General features: G+C 41.9%; 1 protein-coding gene across 1 annotated transcript; it reads right to left on the minus strand.

Annotated features, from left to right (window-relative positions):
* Window positions 1-202: 202 nt before the first annotated feature.
* Window positions 203-27,969, minus strand: LOC107194598 (protein unc-79 homolog). Its single transcript, XM_015584240.1, has 48 exons — window positions 27,948-27,969; window positions 27,755-27,874; window positions 27,525-27,686; window positions 27,033-27,203; window positions 26,874-26,963; window positions 26,320-26,505; window positions 25,988-26,220; window positions 25,164-25,378; window positions 24,512-24,573; window positions 21,654-22,052; window positions 18,697-18,838; window positions 18,215-18,391; window positions 17,474-17,752; window positions 16,763-16,904; window positions 16,181-16,411; window positions 15,517-15,660; window positions 14,206-14,323; window positions 13,383-13,555; window positions 13,037-13,185; window positions 12,691-12,848; window positions 12,056-12,237; window positions 11,768-11,969; window positions 11,492-11,686; window positions 10,408-10,521; window positions 8,612-8,760; window positions 8,413-8,534; window positions 8,110-8,341; window positions 7,892-8,033; window positions 7,522-7,717; window positions 6,546-6,822; window positions 5,918-6,240; window positions 5,219-5,514; window positions 5,064-5,153; window positions 4,805-4,990; window positions 4,191-4,282; window positions 3,897-4,120; window positions 3,495-3,608; window positions 3,301-3,441; window positions 3,072-3,226; window positions 2,913-3,007; window positions 2,588-2,839; window positions 2,064-2,291; window positions 1,823-1,978; window positions 1,578-1,753; window positions 1,204-1,477; window positions 767-907; window positions 543-665; window positions 203-458 (listed from the first exon to the last, which is right to left on the minus strand). Exons 1-48 carry the CDS (start codon window positions 27,967-27,969, stop codon window positions 267-269), a joined length of 8,442 nt encoding a protein of 2,813 aa, XP_015439726.1. The 3' UTR covers window positions 203-266.
* Window positions 27,970-27,996: the final 27 nt, after the last annotated feature.

The following is a 27,996-nucleotide window of genomic DNA, read 5'->3' on the forward strand; positions in this document are numbered from 1 at the left end:
TTGTTAAATTTTACATGTATTCCCCGGTATACCTTCTGGCCGCGAAACAGGATGTTCCAAGTCTAAATTTCCCGCCAAAATAATTTATCGGGCGAGTGAACAATCTGCTGAAGTATTCAATGTAATAAATATATTTCGTAACAGTTAATAAAGTACAACTCTGGCACGGGCTCTAAAACTCGTATCAAACATTACGTAATAATTCAACATCTTCTGTGGTATTCTATATAAAAACACACTCTGATCGACTAAACGAAAATTATGTCCTAAATCGAGTAAAACTGCAATGTAGCCGTTGACGACTGCATTTCTATTTGGCCCATTTTGAACTGCAGTCGGTGCAACCATCGTAAAAGTGTCGCGTTCGATTCTCGTCTCGACGAGGTGAAGTGCTCCGCCATCTTGTTTGGCGGGAAATCCCTGCAGTTCTGGAGACGCACCTGCAGGTGACCTGGTAGCTGGACATAGTAAAAATTTTATTATAAAATCACTCGACGGCTGTGATTTTTGCACAGAGAAATGAAACTGTTCAATTATCGAACCTGAACGTGATGGGAATGTAGAATGGGGCTCCAAAGTGGCAGTAGCTTGCTGAGCAAGATGGACCCGCACTCGAGGAGGGCCTCCAGTAGACTTAAGAAATGTAGATTCACCATTTCGGCCAGCTGTGAAAATGATACATTTTCCGTTAGCAATAGAAGATAGAATTTTCTAGACGTCCAAACCAAATCAAAATCTCGTTTCGTGTAAGGAAATAGTAACTTACGACTCTATTATAGTCAACCAGCTGCAATATACAGGGCGTTATTTTACCCCAGAACTCTAATAGTATGTTCATGGTGACATTATGACCCTCGCTGTTCGATGGATTGTTCTTCGATAGCTCTTCCAGGTACATGGTCCACAACTAGACGATTGTACCAATATATATTATCCAGGGATACATTGAACTAATGCCACAATTCGAAACCTGATACTGACTATTATTCATTGTCTCTACTAGTAGCTACATGAGGTATTATCCATCGATCTCACTATCATCTATATATCAGTTTACAGCAAATTATGGCGGAAGTAACTCACTGACAATGGCTATAAACAACATCAGTGGAAATAACCAGTATCAGGCAAATACTGGGGCTAAACGATGCCCCTAAATTGGGCTTATGTCAACAGGATAACGACAGCGGTACGTAGACTTGCCTGGCAAAGAATGAAGGCATGGAACAAAGAGGACATATGTAGCACCGACGCTTTGGATTCCTTGGATTGTTCAGGGAACCCTGAGAATATCGCTTGCACGTGGTCTGCTACGTGGCAGGAAGTCTCTTGCGGTATCGGTTGCGCAGTAGGAATCGATGGTCCATGGTTGTGGGCGTTATTATTACCAGAGAACATGGCTGTGTGCGTTAGGGAGCCCAATAGGAGCCAGGACAGCAGTCTGATGTGTCCTATGCAGTCGACGTACTCGCGGGCTCTAAACAAAAATCAGACTTCGTTATTTCTTATTGTTGCTTTAAGTAGACTTAGCATAGCGTTCAGCTTCGGATCATCCAACGATAGAGGGACATATTTACCCTTGTTGTAGTACAGAAGGAGCGCTGTTAAGCCATGGTAGGTACCGAATTACTGCCCTGTTCTCTCTATTATTTCCTCGGGTGATCTCCAACGCCACGTACTGGGCCAGGCCGCATTTTAATATCCCTCCCAGCGTGTCTTCGTTCAAGCCTGCTTGCATCCCCTTGCTGTAGCTCTGAACAGTCGAAGATACTCATGAGACAGACGTTAGAGAATATTTCAATGTGGACAAGATTGATCTCACCTTCACTTTGCTCAGGGTATGGAAGTCGGCCAAGAAGTCCAGCACGTCTGTCAACTGGCTTTTCAAGGACTCCGAGGCGTTCGTGTTGTAGATCGGCGACACATCGGTCTGGATATTCTCCAGGGCGATTGTGTTGGGCAGAGAACCCCCGATATCCTGAATATTCAACATTTTGGAATACATTGGATCAATCTAAAAGTCGGATCGACAGGGCAGGATAAGGATCTTGCAAGATTATCACCTGAAGCACGAAGTGCAGAAGCAAGAGAAAATTCGAGTCTGGTATGGTGATCTTGAATTTGATGGCCTGGATCAACTCGAACACTATGGTCCTGCCGAAAAAGTGTTTGTCCCTGTCCCGTGTGAAGCCTCTGTGGCAAAGGTAGCACAGATCCGTCAGGTAACTGTATTTCAACGTGGAGTTTTGTATGGCGTAGCTCAGTATTTTGGCGAACGGGTCCAGCATGCCCTGCGAACACGTACTTGATGAGTAGATGATTAGATCGAGGAACCAAAATGAGTTTTAAAACTGGCCTATTGGACGAGACACCATCATAAAACTCAGTCTCTTCGTAAAACCCAGATATAAATCTCTGGAATGGCTTTTCGCTATTGAAAATCCTTCATTACTATCATTATCATACAAGGGCCAACATATAAATCTACATTTGTGCCCTCTCAGAAGAGACTACGATATTCGTCGTAATGGGAGCCATCATGAATAATAGCGGTATTTACGATCATTGGCCACAGTGAGTAACTGACCTTCGATTGTTGGATCCCCGGAACCTTCAATAAAGAGATCATAATTCTTAATAACGGCGTGGTGTCTTCGATGGAGGACAGCATCAGCACCAGACGTCGAAATAGATTGTCGAATTGCGCCAGCAGGCCGCTCCAGGTCGTTGCACCGGGACCTAGACCTGCCTCCAATGGCAGACAGTCCAGGTAGCAGGCTATGTTGTAGAGAATCACCGGCAGACGTTCCGTAGGTAACGATTTCTTCACGTTCAAGGTCTGAAACAAGAGTACTTGCTGTTGAATCTCTGATCATAAATAACGATTTATTCAAAGGTAATGAGAATTTTACCTCTAGCAACAGTTGCAGAGGTGCAATGGGATTGAGTTCATTGAAATCGACCAAGGCCTGCGCGACGCTCTTGAAGAACTGCATTCTCGTGGATTCTGGGGAATAAATAGGCCAATAGTCAAATAGTTTCTCGAAGAGAATTAAACAAGTGAAATCTACCATTCAAGTGGGTCTGGAACATCTGCACGAATACACCGTTGGGTGCCAGCTGATGAAGAACGCAACGAAGGAACTGATGCGCCACGCTGATCGCGCCACCTGGGAGGTGCATGTTGGTCTCGCTTTGCCAGGGGTACATCGCGTTTAAGGCTACCCTGTCGAAGTCACAATAATCACTAAGAGCCTCTGCAGAATTTAAAGTGTATATACCAATTCAATTAGAACCAACTTTGTCACAACCCTCAGGATCTCTGGCAAGAGGGGTGCAGCCAGGGACGGTTCACGATGAATGAATGTGCCCAGGTTGATGATGCATAGGCCAAGCTCCTCGTCAGAGTACTCCTCTTTTAGTGTTCCACATTCTGAACACCTGTGGGTACCTTGGGTTACACTTATATTTAAAACAAACGTCTGTCTAATTACCTCTCGTAGATGCAATCGTCTCCAATACGAAACAGGCTCTGCTTCATGCTCAAGTCAGCGCGGTAGGCCTGCTGGGAGGTAACGTCGAAGCTGGCCTGTAATTGGCTACTGGACCTGAAAGTCGTATAATTGTTACAGACCAGGATTCCCAAATCTTTGAGCTGATTGTTAACCCCTTGCCCTACGATTTTCTTGACGTTTGCTGGCTCCAGGATTACATTGTTGTCGATAGTTTCCCAAAACAGTTTCCCAAAATTAAATATTAAAGCCAGCAATGTGGCATTTCACTTTGACTAAAAAAAATCGGATAATATTCTTCTTCGTTCAATCGATTTTAAAATCGTCAACACGAGTCTGAATCGATGTTATAGGGCAAGGGGTTAATAGTGTTCTGAGAGCTACCAGGGCTCAGCGTGTCTGGACAGGTGTCCATCCTGTGTCAGGATCCCTCTTCCAGGATTGTCACGTTGAATTCGAACGTGGTCCCTTATCTTCGCCTTACGGTCATGGTCCAGGAGCTCTATCACCGTGGACGGTGATTCCAGGGCTACTTGCTTGGTCAGTCTTCTTGGACTAGTGGATCTGCTTGTATGTACCTCGTTTGATAATGGCGCCAAGGACACCGACTGAAAGACGATTGATAGCTTTATACCTGATTTAGGGACATATCATTTTCATTGAATTAGATAACTGTACCGCATTCTCAGACGTTGTACTGTCTTGCTTGACTGGCCCAGGTCCAGGATCTTTCCCTCGATGGCCATTACTATTGTCCAAATCGTTCGAATCTGCAATGTGAAACAGAGCACCCAATATCATAGGAATATGTTCCTGTTACTATACAGTAAATCATCGATGAGTCTTTAGACGTCATCGACACCGTTGGGCAGGCAGAGTTGCCATGGGTATCTACTATTAACCATGAACTTGGCGAATTTTTGTAGAGATGTAGGGGTCTTGTTTCGGAGAGGCACTAGAGAGGTGAATATGTTCATCCGCCATTTTGGGTCCAGTGGATGGATAAGTCTACAGAGGGTCCAGGTGGTATCTTCCATTGCTTTCCATTTACTCACCTCTATAGTAACTTAACTTGGACTCTCTGTAGACTTAATCATCCAGTGGACTTAAATGGTGAATGCGAATACAAAAATTCGCCAAGTTCATGGTTAAAAGTAGCCATCCCTGGCAACTCTGTCTTCTCAGTGGCGAGGATGATATCTGAACACTCAGTGTATGGAGCCTTCGAACACTCATCCATGATTTACTGTAATATACGATCTTCTTGATCGCTAAATAGGGGTACATATTACCATCGATTTCATGGAGATTAAGCGCCTGTCGAACGTGCTTGACCAAGCCACCAAAGTCACACATTCCCTGGGATCCAACCGGTAGCAATCGTTCGGGTTTCGGTAGCTCGAGCTGTGAAATGCTTCCAGGGCTCGCGATATCGCTCGCGCTGGTACACGTCTCGCTGTTCTGATCGAACGACGAACCTGGTGAACCTGTTATCCAGAATTTGTCAATCCTCGATTCTCTCCTTGACATTTTTTTTTCTTCAATACTCACTGACTGTCAACACGTCCATCTTCGACAAGGGGGACTCAGGTGATCCGTAGGTGTCTTCGCAACGGAGAACACGTTGCGTTGGTCTAGGACCTAAAAATCGGCATCAGAATGCGTACAGTTCGCTGCGTAGATTTCGTTCTAAGAGATAACCTTACCTGATGGCCGACTGGTCGTCCCTATAGGCAGCAGACGTTCGACCGTGGGTGTCGTCAAAGGATGAGGAACGTCGTTCCAGCCGGGTAGCTGACCGTTTTCGGTGCTGGTAATCTGAGAGGAGATCGAGCTAACAGCTGGCGAACTCGATTGATCGCTACTCGTAACTGTGACCACTTGACCAGGGGACACTGGTGAGGCTATCGTCACTGTTTGCTCTATACGCTTCTGGCGACTTAGGTGCTTCGAGGTAGGCGAGTCCGAATTACTGGATGGCTTTTCCTTAGGCGCCTCGTGTCTGCAATAGTGTCCATAAGTACGTTTTTCCATTGATCTAGGACTATGGGTGTGTGAGTACTCGAATTATTCGAGTAGCTCGAATCTCGTGTCAAATAATGATCAGTTGGTCGAGCCGAGTTCGGCTCAGCTTGTAAATTACGAGTACTTGAACACCTCTATCTAGGACAGTGTTTCCCAACACGGGACATGTTACAATCATTAACATTTGTCACTTCATCGACAACAATATTACCTATGAGCCTTTTTTATTTGAAGCAGCTAGTGATGTTAAACTTTTTCAGAACATGGTTTACTATTATGCTAGAGGGGCATAGAGATCTTTGAGGGTGTTTAAGTAAGGCATGATTCAAAAAAGGTTGGGAAACACTGAGGAAGACCTCGACGATGAAACGAAGCCTTACTTCTGAGCCTGCGAGGTGGTAGTACTGGTAGCAAAAGCTGTGGACATTGGTAATGGCTTTGATGACGCAGTCTCCCCGTTGAACGCCACCTGCACCGTGATATTCCTTTCCTGGGCGGCTTTCTCCAACGCTGGCTTCTCCGTGATTGTTTTCTCAAGGATCCCTTTCTCTGGCATTGTCCTCTCTGGCACTCTTTCAGTCAGAGCCTTCACCATAGGCGCGTACTTATGGAAATCTGGCTGTCCGCCTAAGAACGTGCTCGTTACCATCATCTTCACTCCCTCGTGGACGCTCCACTTTTTCTGGGGACCAGACTTTGCAGGCTGGTTGACAGAAAATTGTTTGATTTTGGGATAGCTTGAATTCTACCTCCTCCACCTAGTCCAGTGGTGGCCAACCTTTTACATACCATGCGCCAATTTTTTCACATACGAGTTCAGATGCGCCATGCAATTCAAGCACCTTTTCTACCTTCTAACGTTCATGGTTGGGGTTGGAAAATAGGGAAAGGCGTAGGATCTGCTTCGCTTAGGGGAGGAAATTTTATGATGAAATGCGCCATACGTTGGCCACCCCTGACTTAGTCTAATGGATAAGAAGGTTCGTCGAAGAACGTTGAAATAAATACCTGGTGAGAGTCGTCCTCGTTCCCCAGGAACCAAGTGGGCCTGGTGAAGTCTGACCTTCTGCCAGCGTGCTGACTGTTCCAGTCCAATTTCCCGACTGGGTCAAGCGTCGTCGTGGTCCTGGGCCCGTGCAAGGATACGCTTCTAGTGACGGCAGCCGGGCTCTCCTCCAGTTCACCGAGCGAGCCACCACTACTGCCATGTAAGGTGCTGTCAGATTTTGGGCTCTCGGGTATTGCCGCCAGCTCGGACTCCGTATCATCCGCATTGATCGAGTAGCTTTGCAGAGCATTCACAATAGCGGAAATTGTAACAAGCGGCTACTAAGTGTAAGCACAGGCACGAGTGATGTACTGTTTCTGGGTCCTGGACACTCTATTATTCAGACACTCTAAGGATGCTCTGAACATCGTACTTATCTTGAGAATGCAACATTGAAGGGTACAGTGTACAGTACTCTGTCGACACGTTGTCTCAGATGGCCCTACAAAATCAGAAGTCACAAAGTGGAACTAGTAAGCAATGACCAAAACACTCAAGAAAGTGAGATACTCTGGATAGATTGAATCGTGTTCTCTGTTGTCTTGGAAAGTCTAAAAGCTTGGACGAGAGAATACTGTACCCAGGACTTTCATAAATTTTGTTATGAGACTGATGCCTGACGACCCGATAATTCTTCCATGTAGGATCTTCGATGACGACTCTACGTAACATTTTAGGGGTCTTTTGTCCCCTGGATTTCAAGTAGTATCGTCTTGCTATCTCGATATATCAGTAGGGCAACATCTTTCACGGTAAAGTAACCGCAAGATCAACGAGAGGAGGGGGTCCGATAAAGAATCCATGAAAGTGCAGTGTCCACTAACGTGTCAGTCAACGGAACATTCCAAGCTAAGGGTAGCCTAATGCTCTACCGGTCTTGGGGAGGGTCTAAGGTCCCATCTAAAATGCACTGGAATAAAACAGTGGTAAAATGACCTGGAGTGCTTGTTGGTGTAACGACAACTCGTCGTGCTCTCCTCCCAGTGGGTCTCCATCTGACCGTGAGTAGCTCCTGGACTGCGTTGATGCACCGAGACCATGGGTGTCCTTATTGGAGGGCTTTCTGTGTTCAATTCTCCTATGGTGCCTACTGCTAGGTCGTGATCCACGCCTAGGGATGGCTGTGATACATCTAGATTGGGAATAATTACAGATTAGCCACATGGCTAGAGTCTGCAGGTTTAAATGTGTAGCTAATCCTCCAACTAGTTAAATGTTCAGCTAATCTAGAGTTGATTGTAGATCCGAATGTTCAGATAATACTACCAGAAACCCTGAATACCAGAAGGTTCTCAGTTAACATTACCACGAGATCTGGATGGCGGACCGCCCATCACCACAGTGGCTGGAATCCTCTTGCACTGATGATGTTGCATGTCCAGGGTATTCAGCACTATTTTAATCAACACCTGCAGCTGGTTGCACCACGGTTGTTGACCATATTGACACTGAGGAACGTGATAGATTTATATATGTACAAAATGGAAAGCAACGAAGATTCAGTTCAGAAGAGGAGAATTATACCTTATAGAGGATAACCAGAAGAGACATCAACCAGGAACGTCTGTTTTGCGGTTCTAGGTACCAAAGGCTGTAGGTGGGAGCTTGATGGTCCGTGGTTAATACTCCCTGGGGTGGACAGGGACAGTGTTGTAAAATGGCTAGAACTGGAGGGGTCATCACCCATCCCATCACGTGATTCTGGTCCAGTAGCTGGGGCAGATTGGCGAGGAACACGTTGAAAACTGGGGAAACCCTGTGAAGAATAATAGATAATATATTGTGGAGGAAGCTCTGAATTTTTCTTCCAATTATAAAAATTTGTACCTTAGACGTTGAGGAGAAGTATGGAAAGTTCGTTCGGTTTGGTTGTAGCCCAACAGAAGGTACAAGTGACGCAGGACGATCCCCTGGGTCTTTGATAATAATTTCTCGTCGGTTGGATAGGCCTGTGGATTGTGTATGTGTATAATTAGCTACGAATGAACATTTTCTTATCGATTTAATTAAGAAACGATCGGTCTACCTGATCCTGTCTTGAAAGGAACTGCATCAGAAGGAACACCAATAGGTGCATCGTCTCTTTATCAGCCTCTTCGAAGTCCACGATCTTGTTGGTGCATCCTGGTAGGGCGCTGGCCTCGTCGACCATATTCAACGAATGAACGTGGCCGTCTGTAATATTTAATGATATTAACACGTGCATTTGAATGTGGATTAGATCAAACGAAAGCTTCAATCTACGAAATATTAGTAGCTGAAGTGTGAGAAAATCTTACCCTTTTTACCGTATTACAGAAAAATAATTTTATAAAAATAACGAAGTTACGTCGAAGCAAGACATACATTGAAAGTACTAAAGTAGCTTATGTTTAGAGATAGAAGAAGGTACAGGCATTTGCTACAGTTGTGAGACAATCAGACGATCATTGGGCCTTTTCTACCATTCTCTGAGATATTTAATTTGAAATGGTTGTGGAAGGACTCGTGTCGCTATTTGATCTGTCTGTAGCTGTACAAGGATCTACAGTATTTACATGAAAGCTTAGTACAGTAGGGAAAATTTTATACATAGATTTCTATATATTGCTATTTGAAATATTTTTAATATAGAAAAGTCGATAGGCTGTTTTAAATAGATATAAGATCTACATAGCAGCTGTTATTTATAGTTACCAAAAATTACAATCAAAAGAACAAGATCATTTCGTTCTCAAAACATGCATATTTAGCTCGATCATCAGCAAAGCTCAAACATTTAGGATCACTAACACATCAGTAACTAGAATAGAACCTAGTAAACACTAGGCCCTAAATCTTGAACATCATCGGTATAATCCTGAAATGTTTAAGCAGCAGTGTGTAGCAAAGATGGGCAAAATTTTACCCCAATAACTGGATCAAGACTGAAAAACTCTGAGAACAAAAAAAAATGTATCTTCATTCGAAATGGAATACTTCCTAAACGTCCAAAATTGCAATTTATGCACTATTCATTTAACTTATTTTCTCACTATGTACTTAAAAAGATAACAAACACACATATAAATGGTGCATAAAATCAGTGCAAAGTGATTGTACATTAAATGAAAAAAAATGGAATTCTTCCACCCGAAAAAATAAGGTTTCTACAATATTAAGAAAATTTAAGTCTCGACGCCTCAAAAATTAATTTTCGCGACATTACGACAACTTCACCGGATACCTGATTTATTTTTACTTTAAAATTTTCTCCATCTTGCATGCGATAGAAAGCACTCGACTCCCAAAGCAATCCTCCAAGTTACCCCATAGACAAGGGACTTACCGATGGTCCCACATCGAACACACGCGTCCGCGTCCGGAGCAACACGTACCGCGTCCGAACTGACACGTACCGCGTCCGAACCAACACGTACCGCGCGTACACAGAGGGTAAAACGTAGGGGTGGGGTCATGGGCGTAGCCAACGGGGCCAGGAAAAAAAGCTTCTGCCCCACCCTACAAGAAAAACAATTGGATTTTGCCCCCCTCCTTTCCCAGAGTTATAAAATTTTTGCGTAATATTTAATATTGCAGTATAATTTGAAACACAACCAACAGCCTCTATTAACAAAACACATACATTTTCAATAATTTATGACTTTAAAAAAAAAAAACAAAATAAAGCGTGTCTGGCTACGTACAGCCTTTTTCACTGTGGCAGTCGATGTCTTAATATTTTTGCTCCTCCCCCTGACTGATAACCTGGCTACGCCCATGGGTGGGGTGTGGGCAAACATACACGCGTAACACAGAGGAATGCCACGTCTAATGTAAGCGCGGACACACGCACTACTCTACCTGGTATACTGTTATTAGGTGGGGTGGACCCCAGCAACTGACCCAGTCCGAATCTGGAGCTCTTGCGCTTCAGGATTGGCGCGGAGTATTGCCGGCTGTACACCTTTTCCTTTTCTGACCGGATACGGGTAGTGGAAACAAGTCAGAAAGACACGTGTACAGGTCAGGGGGGTGCGAAGTGGTGTCCGACATTGCGCGCGCGGATTGGCTAATTATCGACGACTATTGCGGCTACTCGGGCCAAGCGACAAAATTTGCGGACTTCGGTGCTGTTCCTCAGCGAGCTTCATTTTGGGTAATTTTAAATCGATTTGAGGTAATTCGTAGGATGGCTAGCAAAAAGTTTCAGTGAGCTAGTGGATTCTAGAGACTTGTTTTATAGGTAATAGGTGTATCAGTAGTTCACTATTTTTTTGGGGGAAAATTTTGTTTGATTTGAAATAATGATAGTATTTTTTATTTGCTTCCATCATTCTCCGCCATTTGGACTGTACAGAAGATCAGACAGGTGTTTTGTATTTAAGCTGTATTTCCAGTATATTGAAATCATTGTGGATTACCTATCACGATTGTTTTTTATTGGAAGGTTCAATTTAGCCTCCTTTGGTAATTTTTCAATCTTGGATGTTTCTGCAAAATTTATACTGCAATAGTTTAATTAGTGAGAAGTGAAGGAAACACAGAATGGGAAACAGAAGGAGTTCCTCAAGTTTCTCTAAGTGTTCCTAATTTCCTGAAGTTTCCCTAAGTGTTTCAAAGCTTGTCTATGTTTCCGAAGCTCACGTTGGACAGCACCGTAGTGCACCCTCGAAAGGATCGTGACGATCTTCCGAATTTCTTTAAACCGTGTCACCTGGTTTCTTCGAGGATTAACCCGACACTAATACAATCCTGAGATGATCTACGATCTAACCTGACGTTACTCTAACGTTGCAAGGATACTGTCTGGTGGTGGTCTAAATTATAATCGCTGTTTGGATCGAACATTCGGTATCTTACGATCTTATAACGAAGAGCTCAGTACTTTCTGTTCATCTCGGCACATGGTGAACCGCATTATACTTATCCACAGTGGATCCTATACCTTGCTTCGTGTCCTGCCTAGGGATCATCGAGGCAGGCGCGGACATGGTGCGTTTGTAGGGCCATTTAGTGCCAAAACTAGCGCTAAGTGTCTTTATCGAATTGGTCCCGCTTCCGTCCGACTGCGACAAGGCTTCTTGGGCCCTGTGCAGCTTCTTCATAAAGATCTCGCTGTTCAGATCGGTGTTCCTGAGATCTGGAGATCAGTTCAAAAATCATAAGCATCTACAAACGTCATAATCTATCAATGGAAATGGAAACTAGGTTGGTAACCGACCACGCAGATAGAATATATCCCCTGATCGTTCCAGATTGATCTGAGCCTCGAGGAACAGAGCGTCGAAACGGTTCAAGAAGAATTCCCAGGTCAGAATATGCCTGTCGCTGAGGCTGTTGTGAAGCTGATAGAGCGATTGCAGCACCATCGGTCGATCCACTATCACCGAATCGAATTGGGTCTCCAAGCAGAGGATCAACGACTGTAATCCAAGATCAAGGTTAGAGGATATCAACTTCTGGTTAGAGGATATCACTTTGAAATATTTAATAAATCGTAAGATCGTACTCTCATGGCCGTGTCGTGGATGGTACCGAGATACAATGTGGCTCTCTGTGCAACATATACGTTCCCATCATCCATGCTGGCGATCAGGTAGCAGAAGGCGTTCGCCAGGGCCGCTTGGAGGCTGGTCACGTTCCTCAGAGGAGTCGAGTCCATGAATCTCGCCATTAATGTCACTCTTTCGACTGTGAAATCATCCATCGATCGATCAGAGCATCGTGTATAGGGTGTCAGGAAATTATGTGTCATATCTACCATATCTGGATTCTACACCTTTGGATTGGTGGAGATATCAAGAGTGTCTCAAAATTGACCTTGAACTTGAAATTCATATAATCTTATAGTACCTTTCTTAATTACCTAAGGTAAATTTTATAATATTATTTTTCTCCTCTGGAGGGGAGGGGGGCAAAATTCAATTTTTTTGCCTTTTAGAATATAGCAAAAGTCACTTTTTTCCCTCTAGGAGGGAGGGGGTGGAAGTGCCTTCTTGCATCCCCCTGGCTAGGCCCATGTTTTTTACCTTAACCACCCCTAATCTAAAGGTGTAGAATCCAGTGATGGTACTCGTGACATTTAACTTCTTGAGACCCTGTATATCTGTATCGTTTTCTGTAAAACGATTCTGTTAAATTTACCGGCTACAAACCGGACACGCCAGTCGGAATTGTGAAACTCTTCTTGGATCAGCCGCCAGAATGTGTCGGTTCCACACGGTAAAGTCACACAATGGAGCAACAATGGAACAGTGACTTGAGCTATGTGCGAGTACTCCGCGTTCAGGAGCTCCCATAGGCTATATACGGATAGAAGAAGGAAATATAAGTACCAGCGAGGTATTAGAAACTACAATCGAGGTGATATTTACTGTTCATCCAGACAAAAATACCTGAGGCTTTTCAATTACGTCTGAAAGGTAAACTAGGTGAACTAACGGTAAGCGAGAAGATTACGTTAATAGATCGGAATCGTTTGAATTCGTACTTTTTGATCAGGAGATTTTCTTGGCACCATATGAAGAACCCTTGGTGATCCTTCACAGCGGTGTTGAAGGCGTCTCCGTAGAGGCACATCACGTTCAGGCACTGGAGCATGTAGTAGAGAATATCCGGTTTCTCCACAGTCATTATTTCCTGTTAACGAAGAACAAGATCATTCAGATCACTCACACCATTCACAAAATTTATAATATCCACAAAATTCACATAATTCACACAATTCATATCATTCAAAAAATTCACAGAATTCATAATATTCATAATCACTTGAAAAATTCAAAAATCACACCATTCATATTATTTTTTATCAAAGACAAATTAAATTGCGGTACCTTCAATAGTTTGTGGATGTATTGAAGTTGCTCTGGTAAATCTTCGATCTTGAACCGAAACTTTCCAACGGAAGTGTGCCAAAAATCGGCAGCCTCGTTCTCGGGACTTAAATTCAGCGGTTGATCGTTCTCCCCTATTAATCGTGGCTTGGCCACGCTCACTGTTGCCGTTGCTGAAACAGAAACACCCGTTGAATTCACTGTAGAATCTTCTCTAACGTCTACAGTAGTATACGTCTAGTCATGGTCAGACGTCGAACGCATGGACCCTAGTGACGGGCTTTAAAGCAATTCAAATCGTTGCGTATATGTATATGTAGCGAAAAATTCCAATCACTTCAAACACGATTCGATACTTAAAACTTCTCAAAGTCTTGATAAGTCTTGAATTTTGAGTTTTTAACGATTCTACAGGTTTCGAAAATCTTCGAAGTGTCAGTAATCTTTAAAGTTTCGAACATTTTGGTTAGTTTTTCGCAACGTTTCAGGACTTCTTTCAAGATTTTTAAAAAATTTTCAATTTATTTGCCAGGTCTTCAACAGGTTCCTAGATCTTCCAAAGTACCTATCGAAAACTTTCAAAACCTTTCAAGGCGTTCAAGACTTCTTTAAACACTCGAGACTATTCGTCGAAGTAGAATGAGTCCCTGATTGGTCAGACATCGAACACTAGCTCGAGTTGATCGATAAAACGTTTATTCGTGACATCGTGGTGAATCGGTAAATCAAAATAATGAAAAAAAGTGATCCAGTGAAAATCTGATTCTATCTGTTTTTATTCTAGTCTTCGTTGTTGAAAATCTCTGAATATGTTTGTTCTTACCTACATCCGTCTCGGACAGTGTGACGGCTCTCGCGACCGCGGACATCACCTTCTCCGTGGGCATGATGGCCGCGAGGTCGAGCTGCTCCGAAACTGTCTCTACAGTGGCTGTCATGATCTGTTCGAAGAACTGATATAAACGATCAAAATAGCTACCTCCGGCCACATAGATTAGCCTACCGTGTCCAGTGGTCAGATAAACGCCGGTTTTTCGCAGTGGAGAAGAAGATAGACAGAGAATAGGCGCGCGGGCACACACACACAGTTTAGACGAACAGCATGCTGGCGTTATGTTTCTTGCGGAGAAGTGTTTATAATAATATTTGCCACAGATAGATAGAGAGATAGGGGGGGGGGTAGATAGATGAGAGTGTTCTTAGGCGGTGTTAAATACTTTTGCGTGTATATGTTACAGTAAAAGCGTTAATTCAGTAAATCTATACATTTCCTAGGTCAATGTTAAGCTGCGTCTACACTATGTAACACAAGAGTGTTATGTAACAAGTTGTTGTATAACTTATATAAGTTGTTATACAACATGTTTTTTTAACTGGTTACTTACAAGATTATACGTTTTGGACAAGTCTGCAACAAGTTTGCATAATATTTCGTATCTCGTTATTAATAATGGCGTCACACTTGATGGATAACGTGTGACCTGCTATATAACAGGAGAAATGGTACATAATATTTGTTCTTTCTGTCCTCCTAACAAGTTTTATAACTTTGGTATTATAGCTTGTTGTGCTATATAGTGTAGACGCAACTTTATGCACTTAATAATCTGGTTAGTAAATGTATTCAGAACGTACGAAATTTATATTTTTACTAAGCGAATGCATACATTTATATTTATGATTCAGTAAAAGTATGCACATACAGAAATGCATTAATTTCTGATAAAATGACTAGTTTAAATTAAAATATAACCTAAATACCGATTTTCTCAGAAAAGATCACTAAATTATCAAATAAGGTGTTAAGTTTTCAGTTTTCATTTTTGTTCTTCAAATATATCTATGTTTTGTAAAATTATACATACTTTCGACGTTATGCTTTTGACTAACGTGCTGTAGGAAATGTATGCATTACGTAGTAAATGAATACATTTACTAGAAATAATATTACAAGTACATAGTACATTTTTATATTCGGTTTATACGTCTACTGAAATCGTACGTAAATGCATACATTGACTTAGTAAGTGTATACATTAACTAAACTTCACGCTTTTATTGTGACATACGTATATAATATAAAGATCACCATTTAGTCGTAGTGTGGAAGTCGAATATTGAAAGGGTAGCTTACCTGCGGCATGTGCGCCAGAACACCGCCAACAGAATGCATTTCCGGTACGGGCATACTGATCACGACGTCCGCCTTCGAGTCACCTTTTCGCGAGGTTTCGGGACTCTTGCGACCATGCTCCTCCGCGGACTCGTCCACGATTCTCTAGAAAATACAGATCCAATTAAAATGTTTCGATTTTCTGGAAATCGTAGACTTCATCTTCATGGAAACAGAAAAAATTGAAAATTCGAATCTATAGGATTTTCTGGAAATCGTAGATCCCATTTCATTGCGAATGAATGAAATTTGAAATCCTAAATTCCACGATGTTCTGGAAAATATTGATCCCGTTTCAATGGAAATAAAAAAAAATGGAGACCCTATACTCCGTGATTCTCTGGAAATCGTAGACTCCATTTCACAAGAAAGTAAATAGAAATTGGAAATCCTAAACTCGGTTATTCTTGGCGAATTGATCGTCCTTAAAGGAAGACTGAAGGATATATGAATCGGTTAGCGACGTCTTGCTCAAGACTCTAGAGGCCAACGTCGAATCTATTCCAAACGCACTTCTTCCAACGCACGGGGAGCAATGCGTCATTCGAAACGACGAACGACGGGTTTGTTCCAAACGCGATACGATCACGGGCTATTTCAGTGGCGGTCAGCTTAATGGACTCACGTCAGGCGGGTAAGCCGGATTTTCCGGTGCCATGTAGGTGACCAACTGCAGGCAGAGCTGGTGCCAGATCACTCGTGATTCGCAGTAGGTGCACTCGGCACCGTCGCTGTCCGAGTTGCATACGTGCGAGCTGTTCCAGCTCGAGGCGACGATCGACTTCATCAGGTGGCAGGCGTCCCTGCACACCCACGTGTTGATGCCAGTGTGTTTGTCCACGTTTTGGAGCTCCATCTTCGAACGTTTCATAAAGATCCATTCGTTATATAGTAAATTCTGGATAAGTCGTCGAAGGCTGCTCGGTACTTAACATTAAATATTTTGTAAACTAATGGCCATATGTGGCTGACACAAATACTATTGGCTTTATAATTTATAAGATTTGCCATTGTGCTAAACCTTATTAAAAAGTCAGTGTTATACCTGGGCACCTCTTCTTGTCAGTGCTGAGAAGTCTTCGAACACTTATCGAGGATTTATTGTATTAAATGTAGGGTGAAATTTCTCAAGTTATATGGCTTTACATTAGATTTAACAAATAGAAAGGAAAAATTTAGGAACATGCAACAGGAGCTCATATTCTACCTGTCTCAGCAGTATATCCATCATTAGGATGCAACAGGACAGGTTCAGTTCTGCATTAGTGGTGAACTCCATGTGTCTCGGTGTCGGGGCCAAATCGTCCGACAGTGGCGTTGATTTTCCCGAATCGTTTTCTACAACTGAATAAATTTTTCACCCCTTCAGTATATGCAGTTTCATTGGATTGATTCGTAAACACAGAACTAAACATTTCATTTATGTATATTCATATGTTATTTATATGAATATACATAAATTATCTATTTACATATAGATATATTTATATACATATCATTAATTGTATCTATATAAGTACTCAGTCAGCTAAACCTGCAAAGCCAAATTTTGTCCAATGTCTATTATAATGTTATGTACTCAACATGGCTACAAGTTTGATGGAAGATCTGCTATCAACAATTTGTCAACTTGCAAGTCTAGCTATATAGCCTAGGTTATAAATTGACCTAGGTTAGTTAGCCTAGATTGTATTGCAAGACCTGCTACTAAATTGCTGTCAATTTGCTTCACCATTATGTCAGCAGGCTTTGCCTGCAAAACCCAAGTGAGATGTGGAAACATATGGCTATAGTTTTTTAGACAAATTTTTTTAAATCTTTAAATTTTTTAAATTAAATGTCATTAATTGTTGGCAATTTGCTTGAAACTTGCATACAACTGATTATCAGGGTATATGTATATATATGTATATAATTACATATGGCGTTCCCATCCTTGTCCTCTTTCTTGGATCCTTTGCTGGGCTTCTGGCCGGATTCGGTGGAGTTCATGGCCCCCATTACGTCTACACCTTCGCTGAACATCGAGAACAATTGGCATAAAGGAATACTGATCTCCAACATGGTCAAAGTTTGCAACCAGTTCAACGCCTGTTCCTGCACCTTCGCGCAGGTGTTGACGAACCGTTTCGCCACGAAATTGTACATCTTCTTCGTGTCGAACCCCAACGGGCTCATGTCACGGTCCAGTATTTTGCTGGAATCACAAATTTTCTCTGAGTATTACCTTTCCAACGCAATCGAATTTGTTATAACTTTAACATTATCGAGATAACTTTGACTTATATTCATAATATACCTTGAGAGTTCGTAACTTTGATTGTTTATGTTTTTAAAAACATTATCTATCCACACCTAATATTTCATGTAATATTATTAGGAACCTATATACTGTCATATTACAAAACCCTGTTAAGTGTTTGTAGGGGTTTATTTCATCACAAAGTCAGAAAATATTAATTTTCCAACTGTTTCATAGGTGATACTTTACGTGAAATGTTTTTTCACAGAAAAACCAACTTTGTTTAACAATTTTGCAGAGCTGCAAAATCGAAAACGAACATTGCCTGACTCGAGACAGAGCTATTCTGATTGGATCCCTGACCTAGCCCTTTGACTGAGCAAAGTTTACGGTGGTGTGTGAATTTCTTAGTGGTACCATAGGATCATTTTCAATTCGTGAAGCTCGTGCTCAGGCACGTCGTTCACCATCGCCTCCATCCAATGTGGCATCACGTAGTCCCAGACTTCCGGTGTGATCACCTCGTACGGGACCAAGCAGAAAAGTCGATTCAAGCCGTCTTTCAGATGCGACGTCCTCGAGGCCAACGTCTCCCTGTCGTTTAGGAATATTTATTGTTATTCAAACGTATTGCTTTGTCAGTCATCGAAGCCACCGAATGGAGTTAAAAATAGGGTTCGATCTTTCTTATCGATCGTTGAATGAAAAGGTTCTGTTGTCGACGAAGACTATCTGTGATATCGATATTAATTAATATAGTCTTATATAATCATATAGTATATGTCTCCATTCATCCCAATTCTATTATATTAGACATTTGATATTTGTGTTATTTACGCCAGCAAAAGACATTAAATCAATGACACTCTGTACAAGAATATCTCATTAATGGAACGTACCAGTGTCCCCCAACACGAACATAGTCCGCTGGATGCGGCAGAAGACAAGAAATGAAGATATCGTAGTGAGTCTTCATCACCTCCGCCAGCCAACTGCACACGTACTCGGTTTTCAGTTTCTCCAGAGCGCTCTCCGCTTGGCCTGTGAAATTCGAGGCGAATGTAGCCATCGTTCTCGATGAAATCTTCTGATGGAAAGACTCTATTAATTCACGGATTCCACGGAATAACTTAGAACTCGAGATCGTCGTGCCTTTCCACGAACACGCGGTTTTCAATTGGGACTTATTTCATGACACAGACGGTACAGAAGCGAGATACAATAACGGACAAAAAAGTTACCATTTTTTTCTGATTCTCTATATTTTTATTATTTTTTAACGTCTTTTAATTCTCTATTGGAATTATTGTATAGAGGGTGTCCCATATAACACTTATCACCATTTTTCAAGCACTTCCAGTGATCTGACGAAAAAGTATTTCAAACAAAATTGATCACTTTTTTATCGGCTATATGACCTCCATTTGTTTAAATGGCATTACATATTTTTGACTCCATGGTATTATAGCTCATGTCAAGACGAGTTGAACCACCTTGTACACTAAGACCTTAAAATGATTTTGAATACAATTAGGACTAAAAAACTGAAGACTGAACACAAGAACTGTCTTAACAGCAGGATAGTTAATTTATCACATGTTGATATGTTTTCTGAATTCAAGGTCATTTCAAGGTCCCAGTGTTGGTACTAGGTGGTTGAAGTCATCCCGTATATATTGAGCACATAATAAAGTTCGAAGTTGATGTCGGAAAATAATAAAAATAAAACATTTCTAAGAAATGGTAACTTTTTCGTCCGTTACAGTATAGTCTGGGACGACACATCGAACAACAACAGAGAGCACACGTTAATAATGTGGAAGCTGATTGAATCTGTGTGTTGCTGCGTGTCACGTTCGGTGGCGTTGCGAGAAAGTCTCGGATCGGGTACGAAGAATCTTCGATTTCGTTCGAATTCCAGAATTTCTCGCGGTTTTTTTCTCTACTACTACTTCGATGCATGGAAACTTCGTGATTTTTCACATCGATCACCTTCAATAAAATGTATCATTTTTATTGGTTAACCCTTGTGTAGGCAACTGGGTACCCAAATACCCAGTTTTAAATTTTCTTTCACAATTCTTTATGTTCTTATCTAAAACAGCATTTGGTATATTATAGGAAGGGAAAATTAAGAGTTTCGGAAAAAGTATGGATATAAAATTATCTAAGTTTATCTAATCAGTCAGAATAGGGGTGAATATTTTAGTTGCCCACGCAAAGGTTAACGAAGTTCTGATGAAGATTTTTGCGGATAGAATTCTATGCATCGATGACTAAGAGGAGGCTCGATCAGCCGCGACGCAGACGCACTCTCTTGTCCCTTGACATAAGAGCTTCTCAAGTAGCTACCGGTTAGATCGATACGCGATCGTATGCATAATAAATTTCGTTGGTATTCGTGTTTGTGTGTATGTGTGTGTGGCATGCACACGTAGAAGGCAACGGTTTTTTTCTCCGAAAATGTGTGTTACGCAAGTTCGTAGATGCATCAACTTAGCAGACTATTAACGAAAAAAAAAAATTCCATTCGATTAAACTTTCGAAACTTTTACGAGGAAACTTTTAAGTCTTTTGTCGAATGAGCAACATTATTTTTCCATCTTTTTACGGAGAGGAATTCCTCCTCGATGGTGGAGATGAACACAATAGATCGTTCCGGACACTAATCGAAGTTTTACTGCAGCGGATTATTTATTGGTACACCTAATACATCTAAAATAGAAGAAAATCCTGCATACTTTAACGTTACGATGACAGAGAAGTGAGGAGAAAAAAACATGGAATTGAAGTATCAAGAAAAGAAAAACAGAAATTTTTGTCTGTCGAGCTGACACCTCTGCGAAAAGCGTTTAGCACAAATATGGAGGGAGACATCGAATACACTGATATACACTGATATCATTTACAGGAACACCAAGAGAATTTGGAGAGAATAAATTGAGGGGCGGGGGGGGGGGCAACACAGAAGCTAGTGGAAATGTGTCGAACAGAAAAGAGTAGTTGTTAAGCTTGGAGACACATCGATCACATGAAAGCACGAATATAAGTGAATGTTTTACCCATGAATTTTACGGAGACGTTCGTTTGTTGCGTCTATCTCGTTCTTCCGGAAAAAAACCATCATTTTGCCCACAGTTTCTATGATCTTTAGATCTTTATGAGAGCAAAAAACTTGTAACTCGTTGGCAAAAGTGTTCTCATTTAGATGGATCTTATTTCGATTAAAAATGTTCAATTGTTCAAAGTTTGCGATTAGACGACATTTATTATGCAACAATCTAATAGGATCGTCCTAATTAGAAACTGTGAATACAAGGCAACTGGAGGAGGAAAGAGAAGAGCCATGCAACGAACGCGTCTGCAGGGTGTCGTAAAAGTTGTATTGGTCCACTCGAATGTGCCTACGATCGCGGCCAGAGACTACCTACGTTTAGTGATGGGCTTGGGAAGACTCAGTAACGCTCCGAACAAGACGCAGAATCGCTTCGAGTATCACAGTGATCATTCCTCCCATCACTCCTCATTAAAGTACTGATACAACACACCTGTACATTTCAGTTCGTTCCTCTAAACTGAGAGAAGACAGGAGGAGACTTTGAAATTCTTGGTTAAAAAGGACCCATTCCTATATTCTTCCATTAACCACGAACCCTCATTCCCTTATAGCCCAAAGTATGGTAAATCCTCTATCAAAGATGTCAGATATATACGAGAAACTCCACCGATCTTCGAAGCGATAGCGACTCGGTTGGGCACCGAATCTCAAATATCGTCCGCCCATCACTACCTACGTCATCTACGATCTACATCATAAGTGTATATATATATATATATATGCGAAGTGTTAAATTACCAACAGAAAAGAGAAGGTGCATAAGGCTTTTTTTAGTACCATCGAATGAGTAGGCGGTAACATGAAACCAATGAAATAGCATTGACAATAAACGCCCGAGAATTTCGACGGAGGTGTCCTGGTTCGGTGTGCAAAGCCCGACGAGCAGCCAGACGCCGTATCGTCCAAGCAGCTGCCTCTCCTCCAGCGTCGATGGATCGGATAGGCCACCCCCACCGCCGCCTCCGCCCCCTCCTCCGGCTCCGCCCCCTCCACCGGTTCCTGGGAATCCTGTGCACTGGATCGTGATCGAGTGAACGAGTGCAATACCCCCGGATGTGACCAAGGTTTTCCAAAAAAACAAAAACTTACGGAGAACGGATTTCTCGGGTGGGATCGACATTCTCTGTAAGTTGTTCGCTTGAAATCATTAGAAATTGTGGTGATTGTCATTTGTGTTTGATTCGAACGTTTCTGATCGATCGACGAATTTATTGGAGAGAATAGTTAGAGTGTGTAACGTTGAAGAGGTATCCCCATTAGATCGTTTGGGGGGGAATTCGTCACGCCGCCCTAGCCTCAGGCCACGCCTACTAGGCTCAGTCCACACTCACTGGGTCCACCCCACGCCTACTAGGTCCTTGCTACGCCCACTATAGTAGTGGGGGTAGCTGAACACTAGTAGTTTTGTGATATAAAATCTGCAAAAATGCTGTTGGAGGACTTTTGCTAACGATTTCAGGCGAATCGATGGTTAAAGAGGACATCAAACGTCGAAGAATCGTAGCTTCCACGTTCAATGGTGATTTAAATTCCTTCACGATCGCGTTCCTCCAGTGTTGAACCTTAATTAACGTGGAATTCAGAGATGTTGGAGACGGATCGAACGATTTGATCGTGAAAAAATTCATTGATAATTAGATTTAATGACGACAAGGTCGATCTCTGGCTCAAACATGTTTCTCGAGAAGATGATGGTGAACTAATCGATCTGGCTCGACCACAAAGCAGACGCGACATCAGATCGCGATCACCTGTATCGACGTATTTTCATCGATTATGATAGAATTTTTTGGAAGACAGACGGTAGATCATATAGCCAATTAGTATTTCGAATAACTAGTTCACTGGACTCTAACTACTGGGTGGCATGCCGGTTGCAATATCGAAACTACCGAATGCAACTTGAAGTACCAAGAAACATGTGAATAAATGTCATCAAACGATTTTAAAAACTTTCTGTAGTCACAAAAAAATAAGTGGATCAAAACTAACATCATGAAAGTAGGTATAACCACTGTTGGACAATGTTCAATCTAAAACGATACTTAGGGGTCCTAATATCTTAATAATACCTACAGTAAACTCGCGATAACTGCCTGCTGGATAAATATCCTTAGGAATGTCCCCTGAAAATATACGTGCGTATTCCACTCTCTGTTGCCCTCTATAGTCAGTAATTAGTCGAATGAGGAGATGTGCCATATGCTATAGACTCTCGATAATTGCCCGTTCCTAGAACTGCCTGCCTCTAGAGCCCCCAATACGGGTAATTATCGCGAGTTTATTGTACTATTAAATTTCATTAGAATTTTTATTTTGTTACGTTTTCCAAGTCAGTGGGACGCTGTAAATGGATAAACATGTTCACAGTCCACCGATAAATAAACGTTATTTCCGGTTGGATCCCGTTAAAATAGTGTTGTTCCTGTACATGCAGCATACCAGTGTGTCTTGGGTAGTGAATGAGGTATCTATTGAAGCCAGTACACCGGTGGGTCTGTTTTTATTTGTGGAACGGTATACCCAGATGACGGTGTGTTGTATCCAGGGGGACGTGCAACGACGCGGTGTCCTCGGCAAGGCGCATTGCAACTTTTAAGGTGCGCACACGTTTCCTATGCTCTCTACGCTGGGTGAATTGCATCAGTATCACGTGTGTCTTACGCGGTCACTTGGTCAATCGGTGAGAAAAACTTGTCCGACCCGACCCTAGAACCGCTCCGGCCACTCGTGTCTGTGAACCTTTACAAACTGATAATTGGCAAATAAAATGATAATCGAGCTGTCAGACGATCACAGACTTCGTAAGAACTCAGGGCTGAAGTGAATTTAGAGGTTATCTTTGAAGTAAGTGTCAGAAAATCTTTTCGAGATCGAATTGAAATGAATTTTTATTCATTCCAATTTGTCACTTCAATCGAAATTTGTTACTTTAATACGAGTGTCCGGCGGTTCTAGCGTTGGCACGAGATCGAGATACACGCGGAGAGTGATCGAACATAATTGAAAAAGGTGAACAATATTCTTCGGACAAGAGTGATTTGTCATTTCTAAAATTCTATCTTTTCTATTATTATTTATTATCATTGGTGTAAATTATGAAAGTATTATGAAACACCCTGCACGTGATATCTCGTCCGTTTTCATGAATATTCAAAGACAATATTCCGAGCATGTCTGGTAACCACGTTTACTGGATTACAATCGAATCAGCGATATCACTACAAAGAAAGAAGAAAAAGTGTAAGAAGTTCAGAAAGTCTCCAATTAAACGTGGCCACAATGATGTCTTACCAAGCAGGATGGACCAGCACGAACAAAACACGCAAAGCAACAATGATCCTGCGATCATTCGTTAGTACGCGTCATTGTGTCCCTTTCGACTACAACGAGGTATCGATCTTCACCCCGTGGTCGATGATTCGAACGCGACATTTGAATAGTAATCGATCGATCCTTTCGATAACGAAACGAACGATTACCAAAAATCGTCCCTTCATCTCGATCCACGGAAAAAACATTTTTAAAAAATTGGGGTTTAATTCATGGTCGCGATCTATGAATTGATAAACACGAGCAGAACCAACGGAATGTACAAAACAAGAAACAGATTTCTCGCAGAAGGAACTCTTGTCGTAACGGCGGAGGAAAGAGACTCCTAAAACACATTCCAGACACAAAATTCGTGGGCCTTCCGATTGGGCCCATCGATTCTGATCATTTTCAAGCACAAATTAAATCATCCAATCCTAGGTTACAGTGACTCATACATTTATTAACATGCTTCGGAAATAACAATTGGGTCTCAAGACTTTTATGCAACTTCTATTCGCATGTTATCATTACTTTTATCACTCTACTGTGATGAATTCCCTTTGATTTTGAACGAAAATTCACATTTTAGTGAATAATTCGATGAAATAGAAGTCTTTTATGAACAAACTCGTGGAGTCACTGTACAATAGGAAAATGTATTTTTAAATATTCCTTTTGTTATATTTTTCAATTCTTATTTTTTATCTCGATTTCGAGATACAGCCGATATGTAAAGGAACCTTTTCCCTCCGTGTGCGACAGAGCGTCCAAAATGAAATTCTCGTGCAAATCACAGCGCGTGGTGTGACACTTAAATCCAACCAGTTATCCCATTCTCTGTGTTCCTTCGTTTCCTTCGGTAAGCGTTATTACACGATCTCTCAGCCGATACAACAGTACTTCGATTGTTTAGCTACACGTTGGATTTCTCACCTGAGGATTGCTTGGACCATGTAGGTCTGGGTCTGCGAGTCCAGCTGAGAGACATGCGGCAACGCCATGTGGTACACGTGGTCGCCGCCGCGACGATTGTTGTGCCGGATGTTGTGGCACTGCTGGCAGTAACGGATTGGATGGTTGCCGTTGTAGCTGGCGCACTCTGTCGAGAAGCAGACGCTGATCGCCAGCTTGTCGGTCGCTCGGCAGTTCTGACGGACAGAAACACGAATATTTGTTTGACATACGGAATGTTTCGGATCATCTTTTGTTTTTATTTATTTATTTAGTTAGTTATTTAACAGGTATAAACCCAGTATACATACATAACATTTAATGAAAATAAGTTGAGAAACAGTTACAAACAGTCTTGGCCACAACATGGATTTTAAGGAAGGGTTCATTACACCCGAAATCGGACACTTTTTGGTGTACCATTTCCGATTTTGTTCAAATTTGGATATACTGTAGTCTTAGCCAGACAATAATCGAGAGGACTCTGTACATAGAAGTCTCTCTTTATAGGCACGTTGTTCACGACTGACAACAACAGGAAGCAATGAATACTAGTCTATAGTCGTTTTATCATTCGACGACTTATTTTCAACTGGGATCCTCTCACTCACTAATTGTCATTAGAACAAAATGAGTGATTATAAAAAACTGGATCAAACACGATTTTACACCACATCCAACGAATTAAGTCAGTAACAATAAACAACGGGAAATGATGACCACTTAAGTGAACAGACCACAGAATACTAACAAAGTTACAGCACTCTATCATTACGTTTCTTTCATAGACCCCTCCCCCCACTCACCTTGTTTTCACATATCATGGACACCTGTTGCATAGGGTGCAATATGTCGCAGAACATCTGATTCGGATGCTCCCTGTGGATCTCATTGGCGCACTCGATGCATAAATACAGGGGTGGTGGTGTCCCCGTGGCGAATGTGATCGATATTCGGTGATCGTAGCAGACCTTGCCAGCCTCAGCGTTACCTGCGTTTGGACAAGAGTCCCTCTGGCACACGAATGGCGTCAGGTCATCTAAAATTCCATTACGGAACTTCCATCATTCGTTTCACTTTTCCCCACGAATTCGTGCATTATTCGATTCCAATTGAAATTAAAGTAAAGGACACGTACTTGCAAATTTCATCAACACCGCCCTTCGATCGAACAGATTCGGATTAAAGGAGGGCCAATAGTAGAAGAGCAATTTCGCGGCGGACGCTCTAGCTGGCGCCGTGCCGTAGGCAACCACGCAGAGGATATCCTTCACCACGCCTGGCTTTAGAGCCATCAGACATTCCAGCAATTGGCAATGGTGAGCTGAAACAAATACACTCTCTCGTTGTTCGTTTGCTCCTTCGAATCGTCGAGCTGTAGTCATGGGCGTGTTTAAATTAAAAAAATATTAACACATCGACTGCCACAGTGAAAAAGACCGTACGTAGCCAGACACATTTTATTTTCTTTTTACAGTCATAAATCGTTGGAAATGTATGCGTTTTGTTAATAGAGGCTGTTGGTCGTGATTCAAATTATACTGCAATATTAAATATTATGTAAAAATTTTTTATCTTTGGAAATGAAGGGGGTGGAACAAAATCCAATTTTTCTTTTGTAGGGAAGGGCAGGTGCCCTCACCACTGCTCCTTCTGACTACGCCCATGGTTGTAGTTGATTCTTATAGCTACCTGGATTGCTGGAATATTGGAAGATCATCATGATCACCGCGGCTATCGATTGACTGGCTGCGTTTTCCACCCCTTCTTCGGTCTTTCTTGCTGTGATATAGAGATAAAAGAATTTTTAACTCGACTGTAAGAGACTATGGTGATGTATAGAGTACTCACTGATCGTGAATGGCAGAATGTAGAAGCAGAGATAGTTGACGATATCCTGGTGGAGCTCGACCGGAAGCACCGAGATCGCGCTGGCCGTTAAATATGGAACGTTGTCGATCAGATCGTGATCGAGGAACGGCAGCAGACAGGCCAGACACTGGAGCAGTGCTTGTCCAAATGCTGGAAGACAATTTTATTTTGATTTGAACATGGAATTCAAAATGGTGGATTGGAAAGACTCTGGTGGATAAGATTTGTTATGGAAATGTAATCTGATGATTTAGAGGTGATCTTTGGAGGATATCTGAGGAACTGCTAGGTCTCCTGAGGATGTATAAGTGTTTCTAAGGACTTGGCATAGTCCTGATGTCTTTGAACTGATCCTGAATATCTCAAAAGATCCAGAGAATCGACCATCGAGAAGAATTGATTCCCATTTCCAATGTTAATGACTCTACCATTCTGATCACAGTAATAAAATTTTTTTTTTAAATTACTGACCTTGTAGGCCAATGTGAATAGACGGAACCACGTCCACCAGCTGAGTCAACGCGTTGTACAGTTGCTTGTAGTCCAAATTAGGATACAGAGCCATCCGTTCCGCGTCGAACTTTTGCGCTTTGATCATCTCCAGAGGAGCTTCGCGGACTTCCTTCAAGAGTGCTAAAAAAATTAACGATACTATAAATAATTGTATCAAGAATTAAGGAGAATCGAAGAACAATTCTTACAGAGCAATGTCTGAGAGAAGAACTTCACTGTGTTCGCCATGTCCAGGCCAGAAGGTACTGGTTGATTGCCATGAAGGAGTTTTTGGTAATAATCATGAAGACTGGTCAACTTCAACGAATCTAAAACATGTACAATCGCGTGAAAATCAACGATTCTTCATCGTTTAAGAAAACAAACATTTATCCTACTTACAAGCTGCGAACCTGGTCCCCATTTTCTCTGATACCGAATTGTTCCTCCT

Source organism: Dufourea novaeangliae, unplaced genomic scaffold, assembly GCF_001272555.1.
Source record: "Dufourea novaeangliae isolate 0120121106 unplaced genomic scaffold, ASM127255v1 scaffold8, whole genome shotgun sequence".
Classification (NCBI taxonomy): Eukaryota; Metazoa; Arthropoda; class Insecta; order Hymenoptera; family Halictidae; genus Dufourea; species Dufourea novaeangliae.